Source organism: Octopus bimaculoides, chromosome 28, assembly GCF_046866305.1.
Source record: "Octopus bimaculoides isolate indiv1 chromosome 28, ASM4686630v1, whole genome shotgun sequence".
Taxonomy (NCBI): Eukaryota; Metazoa; Mollusca; class Cephalopoda; order Octopoda; family Octopodidae; genus Octopus; species Octopus bimaculoides.
The window spans coordinates 21,649,762-21,659,761 of NC_142955.1; the positions used below are offsets into that span (position 1 = coordinate 21,649,762).

Genomic DNA, 10,000 nt, shown 5'->3' on the forward strand with positions numbered 1-10,000 from the left:
CAGCTGACCTATAATCAAAGACATTCCAGCAATGACCATCCTAACTTTTATTCTACATAGAGTAGGCAATGACAAACCTCCGCGATATTCCTGCATGGAAAACACTTTGAGGAATTAGAACGAAGGAACACTATCGCTTCATCTGATGGGGGAACTTGTTTTCATCAATTAAGCGTTTTGCCTGGAATACTAACGACTCTGCCAGCTTGCCAAATCATCATCATCATCATCATCATCATCATCATCATCATCATCATCATCATCGTCGTTTTAACGTCCGCTTTCCATGCTGGCATGGGTTGGACGGTTTGACTGAGGACTGGTGAACCAGGTGGCTACACCAGGCTCTAATCTGATTTGGCAGAGTTTCTACAGCTGGATGCCCTTCCTAACGCCAACCACTCCAAGAATGTAGTCGGTGCTTTTACGTGCCACCGGCACGAAGGCCAGTCAGGTGATACTGGCAACAGCCACACTCAAAATTGTGTATTTTACATGCCACCTGTACAGGAGCCAGTCCAGCGGCACTGGCATGATCTCGCTCAAATGTCTTTACACGTGCCACCGGCCCAAATGCCAGGAAGGCGACGCTGGATCACTGTCTGTCTATATCTATCGCTATCTCTGTCTATCACTAGCCCCACCCTCTCACTTTCTTCTTCTCACCTTAACCAATCAGCTGAGGGAGACAAAGACATTGTAAGGAAAAGACGGTGGTGGTGGCAGTGATGTAAAGATGGTGTGGAGAGAGGAAAACAGAGAGAGACAGAGACAGGCAGACATATATAGAGTAAGATAGATAGATAGATAGCAAAGAGAGAGAGACTGAGAGAGATGCAGCCCCTAACAAGACTACCTGACTAACCAACAGACAGATATAGGAACAATGACATTTAATTTACCTGTAATTAAGTGACACACATTGATGCTGGAGTTGAGAAAAATATTTGGTTTGGAGAAGAACTTTGCAGTTGATTTCAGCATTTTTGGAGATCTGCCTTAGAACATTCATCATATCTGCAATAAACAGGTTATATTCGAGATTATAAATAGCAAAAACAAAACGTTTTCCTCTCCCTGTTTATTTCTGTCGAAGAGCATAGGCTCGAAATGTAAAAGCCTTTCACTTCCTGAGCATTAAACTAATACATCTGTTTGTTGTTTACACACCCGTCTTCGTCTTTTGTTTTTTTTGTAAAGTCTCAATATATACATACATACATACATACATATATATATACATATATATATATACATATATATATATATATATATATATAAGTTCCAAAAAAAAAAAAGACAAAAAAACAACAACAACGTGAGGACATGATACAGATTGTGTTACTAGACGCTCGGAAAAGGAAAGAAAGAGAATATGAAGTTTCAAGCGGAGCTCTTTGTCGGAAACAAGGAAAGTCCAAAGAAGGGAAAAACGGAGGAAGAAAAAATATATATATACACACACACACATATATATATATATATATATATATATATATATATATATATATATATATATATATACACACACAGGACTTATTTCTCGTTTGTTTTTTTTTTAGCTTTTTTTCTCTTTAAGCCTTATATTTATTCTATCCATATCTCAGAAACGGGAACGTAACGAAAACAACCCAACACCGGTTGTCAAGAAAATGGCATGGAACAAACACAAACACGACATATATAAACATACACACTTTGATTAATATACCCACTCTATTGATAAATATTCGCGTGCATATTTTTCCTGACTTGTGGATTCTTCGACGAATATATATATATCACACACACACACACACATATATATATATATGTGTGTGTGTGCACTACGGTACACATACATGTATATATATGTGTGTGTGTATAGATATATATACCCAAACACACACAAACAAGCGTAAAAATGTATACAGACACATTTAGCTATATATATATATATATATATATATATATATATATATATATATATATATATATATCATCATCATCGTCATCATCGTTTAACGTCCACTTTCCATGCTAGCATGGGTTGGACGATTTGACTGAGGACTGGTGAAACCGGATGGCAACACCAGGCTCCAGTCTGATTTGGCAGAGTTTCTACAGCTGGATGCCCTTCCTAACGCCAACCACTCAGAGAGTGTAGTGGGTGCTTTTACATGTCACCCGCACGAAAACGGCCACGCTCGAAATGGTGTCTTTTATGTGCCACCCGCACAAGCCAGTCCAGGGGCACTGGCAACGATCTCGCTCGAAAATCCTACAGGAGCCAGTCAGGCGGTACTGGCAACGGCCACGCTCAAAATGGTGCATCTCATGTGCCACCCACACAAGAACCAGTCCAGGGGCACTGGCAACGATCTTACTTGGCTTGCCGGGTCTTCTCACGCACAGCACATTTCCAAAGGTCTCGGTCAGTAGTCATCGCCTCGGTGAGGCCCAATGTACGAAGGTCTTGCCTCACCACCTCAGCCCAGGTCTTCCTGGGCCTACCTCTTCCACGGGTTCCCTCAACTGTTAGGGTGTGGCACTTTTTCACGCAGCTATCCTCATCCATTCTCACCACATGTCCATACCAGCGCAATCGTCTCTCTTGCACGAATCCCCTAACCCTAAAACCCTTGTGAAGACCGTGCAGGTGTTAATCTGAAAAATTACCAATATCTCTAAGTCTCTCTAAGGAGTAGCCGACGCTATATATATATATATATATATATATATATATATATGGGAGAATATACAAATAATAACAACAGACGAGGACAGGTGGTGTAAATAACAAAAGGATATATTAGTATGACGCTCGGGAATACGGAAAGTCTTTGACGTTTCGAGCTACGCTCTTCAACAGAAAGAATACGGAGACAAGGAGAAAAACACGGAGAAAAAAATTGAATATATATATATATGTATATATATATATATATATATACATACATATATATATTATATATATACAGAGAGAGATACATAAGACGCACATGTATATAGAGGGCACCTAATGCATTGCGAGTCAACCGAAGTGTTAGGGTTCCGTTTAAGCCCTTGCCGATGAGAGATTTTGTGCCCTAAAATCTTCGTGGGACACGTTAGGAACAAACATCAACTGGCAGATGCGGATAATTAAGTGTATATATATTATAGAAATATGGGGCAGGGAAACCTGCAAATGCATGAGAAGGCTTGTATAGAATGAGAGAGAGAGAGAGAGAGAAAGTATACGCATGTATGTATAAACAAGCACTCACCTCTTGTCGGACGGAGATTTGCAAGGCAACCAGACTTCGAAACTAAGCAACCTAATTCTGTATGTATATATATATATATATATATATATATATATATATATATATATATATATATATATATATATATATATATATATATGTCTGTGTGTGTGGTGTGTATATAAAAGAGAGATGTGTACGTTATATAATGATATTATAGATGCATATGTGTGACTGGATGAATGTGTGGCTGTTTGCGTATATGTGTGTGTAGAGAGAGTGAGAGAAAAATTTATCACGTCGTTCTTCTATGAATAGAGTTCTAACATTCAGATATTGGCTGCGAAACTAAACAGCATGGCTCTGTCCGTCTGATTATCGGTATGAGTGAGTGATGTATACTCTTAACTCTCTTTCTTTCTCTCTCCGCCACTCACTGCCTACCTCAACCGCGTCTATATTATATAAATTAACAGACACACACTCATACATATATACTTACCTATGTATTATATAAGAGTCCGCGCGGGCATGTCAATTGTATATATGTATATACATACCTATATATCTATATATAGGTATGTACAGATATATATATGTGTGCATATATCTATATATATATATATATATATATATATATATATATATATATATATATATATATATATATATATATATATATGCACACAGTCTGTTAAAGTCTGTCATACCGGCCATGACGAAGGGAAATAGCCCTGAAACTCGAGTCGCCTTTATATATATATATTTATATTTATATATTTATATATTTGATCCTTTATATTGAACACTCAATATTTCATCTACATTCAATACTTTATTTCATGGTGCCATCCATTTTTATTTTATTTTATATTATATATTGTATATCATATTATATATTGTATATTCCATATTCTATACCCCACATTAGTTCTGCAGGAATATAAATAAAACATAAAAAACAGTGTTGGAACTCTTTTAAGCAAAATAATATATTCCTCTATACACAATCATACAAAAAAACCCACCTTTTTTGTATTTATTTTTACTCGCATATATATATATATATATATATATATATACTCCAGTGCCCCGCCTCCTTCGCTTTCCCCCTCCCCTCCCTTATACTTCAGATTTTACTCAATCAAAATAATCTACAAAATGCCAAACTAATATTTTAAGCATATTTTAATTATAACAATAATTAAATAATATTTACACATGTGACAACATTCTTTGTTTTCTACATGCCTTACATGGTATATTGGGAAAAAAAACTATACATGTGTGTGTGGGTGGAGGAGGAGTTTCTGTGCATTTCTTAGTGTATGTGCGTATGTATATATACTCTTTTACTTGTTTCAGTCATTTGACTGAGGCCATGCTGGAGCACCGCCTTTTAGCCGAACAAATCGACCCCAGGACTTATTCTTTGTAAGCCTAGTACTTATTCCATCGGTCTCGGATCTAGTTCAAAACGGGGGCACCAGTATTTTCTTAACGAAACACATACGAAACACTTTGAAACTTGGGACACTGGTAGAATGTGTCATATAAAACATCTTTTACTCTTAGTCTTCTTAACAAAAAACGTACATCGCAAGTTATTCCATGTTAAAGTTGTCGTATTTCTGTAATTTCAACCAATCACTGACGTCTATTCAGCTGAATAGAGTTACTGCTGGGCGGTCATAAAAATGTTATTCCCTGTGACATATTTCATCCTGTTTAATCGTAATTTATACGCATATATTGTTTATATAATAAATTACGGTGTGCGTATCTATGTGTGTAACAATTTTAGAGTTCAGATTCTAGAGTTAGGGTTAGTTTTAGGGTTAGGATTAACAGTCTAGTTAGGGTTAGGGTTAGGGGATTAATACGATATACACCGTTACAGCGCTAACTGTTTTCAACTGAATAGACGTCAGTGATTAGTAGAAATTATCGAAATAAGACAATTTTTTACATGAAATAAATTCGAATACAAAAATGTTTTTCTGTTCTATAACACAAAATAGATAAGTATACGAAGTTTGAAAGTCTTTCGGTACCAAAAACACTACATAAAACTGGTGCCCCCGTTTTGAACAAGATCCTCAGTCTCTTTAGCCGAACTGCTAAGTTACGGGGAAGTAAACACACCAGCATCGGTTATAGAGCGATGTTGGGGGGGGGGGGGGTTCCAGACTCAGTCCCTTGCATGGCACCTTGGTCAAGTGTATTCTACCCTCACCTCAGGCCAACCAAAGCCTTGTGAATGGATTTGGTAAACGGAAACTGAAAGAAGCCCATTGTGCGTGTGTGTGTGTGTGTGAGAGAGAGAGAGGTCTGTGTGTGCTTAAAGCCAACATCACCAGCCTCTCTGAGGCTCAGGGTCCTAAGTTCTCTTAGATCTCTGTCACCCACAACCTCCAGCCATATCTAGTGGTCAGCACTTCTTTCCACAGCTGTCCTCATCCATATACATCACACATGTCCACACCAGCACAGCCTTCTTCCTGCCATTCACCACCTGACTCTTCCTCTCAGCACATTTATACTACGACATTCAGGCACGCTTACATTGCACATCCAACAGAACTTGCTCACTTCATTTCTGTTTGGTCTTCTCTTGTTCTCTGCAGCCAAGGCCCATGTCTCAATGCCATGCAACAATTCTAACATAAGCATCATATAATTCGCCTTTCACTCTGTGGGAAAAGACCTTCGTTGCCACCAGTAGTAGCAGCTCCCTGAACTTTCTCCAACCCGTTCTTACTCTGGCCCCTATACTCTCAGGGCAACCACTTCTTTTGCTAATTACATCTCCGAGGGAGCAAAAGCCATCAACTACCTCCAGTGAGCCATCTGCACATTCAAGAGAGATTCTTTCCAGTTTGTCCATACTATGTACTGAGTCTATCACATAAGAAGTTTATTTTCTTTGGTAGAGAGAACCTTGTGGAAGAGGTAGACCCAGGAAGACCTGGGATGAGCTGGCGAAGCACAGCCTTCGAACATTGGGCCTCACCGAAGCAATAACAAGTGACAGAGACCTTTGGAGATATGCTGTGCTTGAGAAGGCCTGGAAAACCAAGTGAGACCATAACCATGGCCGATGCCAGTGCAGCATAACCTGCCCATTTAAGAGTACCCTTCAATCATTGAGCAATAAACTGTGCTTGCAAAGACCTGTTGAGGCATGTGAAATCGTTGTCATGGCCGATGATAGTACTGCCTGACTGGCTGTTCTCTACAGCCAAGGCCCATGTCTCAATGCCATGCAGCATTGTAATTCTAACAATGCCAGTAGCCCATTAAAAACACCATTCAAGCGTGATCATTGCCAGTGCTGCTTGACTGGCTCGATCACGCTCAAATGGTGCTATTTACATGCCAGTGGCACGGAAGCCAGACAGCTGCTCTCGCAATGATCACGCTCGGACAGTGCTGTTAGTGCTCCACTGGCACCGGTGCCACACATGTATGTATGTCCTTTACAGCAGCATACCTGTTTCAGTCCTCCTCATTTTCTCTCTCTCTGTCTGGCTGGGTAATCATGTACCTCCTCTTTACAGTAAGACTTCTCTCTCTCTCTCTCTCTCTCTAATCTTTCATCACATCCTCCCAAAGCACCATCTCCTCTCAAACGGACTTTGTCCTGCAACGGACTTTGTCCTGCAACGGACTTTGTCCTGCAACGGACTTTGTCCTGCAACGGACTTTGTCCTACAACGGACTTTGTCCTGCAACAGACTTTGTCCTGCAACGTACTTGGTGACCTCGCTGCTGCTGATGTCACATAAAAAGCACCCAGTCCAGACTGTGAAGTGGATGGCGTTTGGAAGAGCAACCCTGCCCGTACTGACCTTGCCTGTGCTCCCACCCCACAAACAAAGCACTCGATCCACTCTGCTGGGTCAGAGCATCCAGCCATAAAAAAAAAGAAACCTGCCAAAACAGACACAGAAGTCTGGTGCATGCTCCTGTCAAACTGTCCAACCCATGCCAGCATGGAAGACGGACGTTAAATGATGATGATGGTATACATGTATATACAGACATACACACATGAATGTGCACATTCATGTGTATACATATACCTACATATAAACACACACGCACATATACATAGAAGTATACGTACATACATAGACACATTTATATGTATATAAATATATATATGTGTGTGTGTGTATGTATATATAAATATGCCTATGTGTGTGTGTGTATATATATATATATATATATATATATGTATATGCCTATGTGTATATATATATATATATATATATACCTATGTACATATATATATATATATATATATATATATATATGTATATGCCTATGTATATATATATATATATTTATATATATACCTATGTACATATATATATATATGCCTATGTATATATATATATATATATATATATATATATATATGTATGTATATGTATGTATGAGCCAATTAACCTGCCTCTCTATCTAAATAGCCATTGATGTAAGTCTATTATTGGCATGTATATATATATATATATATATATATATATATATATATATATATATATATATGTATATGCATGTGTGTGTGTGTGTGTGTCATTCTATCATGTATAATGAGATATACACACCCCTACGCATATAGCTCGTTATTTCTCCATGTCTTTACATAGGGGTGTCACCCTAACCACTCACCTGGAACTGTCAACAAAGAAAGAAGAAAAGAAAGAAAGAAAGAACCACTGTGTCTCCTCAGACGTCAAACAGTCTGGACGCAGTCTCCAATCTGCTTTCATTACACAAAATGCCAGTTTTTGCCATCATTGTTGTTGTTGTTGTAATTGCTGTTTTTGACTATACTCCAATTTCAGCTTATAATTTATCATTATTATTATTATTATTTGTTGTTATTGTTATTATTATTATTATTATTATTATTATTATTATTATTCGAGATGGCAGAAACGTTAGCACACCGGACGAAATGCTTAGCGGTATTTCGCCTGTCTTTACGTTCTGAGTTCAAATTCCGCCGAGGTTGACTTTGCCTTTCATCCTTTCGGGGTCGATAAATTAAGAACCAGTTGCGTACTGGCGTCGATCTAATCGACTGGCTCCACTCCCAAAATTTCAGGCCTTGTGCCTATAGTAGAAAAGATTATTATTATTATTATGTTGTTTTTTTTCTTCTTTCTTCAAATTTTCTTCCATCTCTCGCCGAGTGTTTCCCGTACACCTAGGGCAGAGAAACTCGTTGTATGCATTCCCAGTTTACACACGCAAATTCACAGGCAAAATATGTATTTAAAAATAAAATAAGATTCATGAATGGATGTTGTTTTCACAGCGATAATGCTCTTCTCAGTACATGAGTCGTTCCAGTTAACACAATATTTTGCACTTCCTATAGGGATGGTAAGCCTGGTATCATTTTCAAATAGGTTTCAGTAGTTTTTTTTATCATTCCTAGAGATCCTACACTCACTGGTATGGTAGTCGCCTTGAGGTGCCACATTTTTTCAATTTCTATTAGCAAGTCTTTATATTTACTGATCTTGTCAAATTCTTTCACCGCTATATTGTGATTGCATGGTGGTGGAGAGAGTTCAAGTTATGTATGTAATGTGTGGCTGATGTGTTTTACTCCTTTATTTATTGAACGATGTCCATGCTGGAGCATTGCCTTCATGCATTTAACTGATCATATGAGCACCAGTATTTCTTTTTAAGTCCGGAACATATTTTAACTATTTGTGGATCAGCTAGGTTAGGAAATGAAGTTGATGTTTTAATTAAGCAATAAGTACTAACACATTTATAGCATGATTAAATGATGGAAAGAATATATATATATATATATATATATATATATATATATATATAAAGTGAGAGAGAGAGAGAGAGAGATACATACATATATACACACACTCTTCACATTTGTGCTTATTTCCTCCTACCGTTTTATAAACTATAAAAAATGTGTCCAGGATTTCAAATCCTTTTACAAGAAGAGAAAGTTCATATTTTCTTGAACAATCTCAAAAATATTTGATGAATTCTAAAGAAAGAAAATGTAAATTCTATTTAATGACAAAAAGTTTTAGATTTTTATGTTTCATGGAAAATTCAAAATTTGTAAATCAATTTTACAGAAATAGAAGCTAAGAAATCAAATAGGTACGTAATTGTGCCTCTATTTTTGTCACACCAACATTGCTTGGCAACCGATGTTGGAGTGTTTACATCCCTGTAACTTAGAAGTTCAGCAAAAGACACCAATAGAATAAGTACTAGGCTGTCAATTTGTTTGACTAAAGGCAGTGCTCCAGTATGACCACAGTCAAATGAGTGAAACAAGTACAAGAATGAAGGAATATATATATATATATATATATATATATATATATATAGATATGCAGGGCAGGGAATCATCAATTAGTAATAAAATTAATAATTAACAATTCTGCCGGGTAGCTCAGTATGAAAAAAACAATTATTACTAATTGATGATTCCCTGCCCTGCATATCTATATTTTAATAATAACTCCAAGGTGGATGGTTATACCGCAGGAATTCGTACGAGTCTCTTTCCTAAACGGGACTATTTCTGATACACACTGAATTGAAATTCATTAGGGCGAGAGATTTTGAACTTACTGGCCGATAAATTTCTTAACGTCTTCCTCACGTGGTATTGATGTTCACATGGTCAAAATTAACGTGAGTTATTTAGACATTAACAAATTTATTAGAATATTTAGCTGAAGATCAGAATAGAGTATTATGTACTC

The 10,000-nt window shown here is 37.3% G+C and overlaps 1 protein-coding gene across 4 annotated transcripts in view; it reads right to left on the reverse strand.

Annotated features, from left to right (window-relative positions):
* The window catches only part of LOC106873668 (ferrochelatase, mitochondrial), a 46,928-nt gene that overhangs the window by 14,800 nt on the left and 22,128 nt on the right, over positions 1-10,000 (reverse strand). For 2 of the 4 annotated variants that reach the window (XM_089344851.1, XM_089344850.1), the window contains exon 2: positions 903-1,017. In XM_089344851.1, coding sequence (XP_089200977.1) covers positions 903-1,015 — 113 coding nt within the window. In that variant the 5' untranslated portion in view covers positions 1,016-1,017. Of the gene's footprint in view, positions 1-902; positions 1,018-2,981; positions 3,003-3,248; positions 3,371-10,000 lie in introns of those variants that run through there. The other 2 variants (XM_089344853.1, XM_089344852.1) reach the window with 2 other exon arrangements.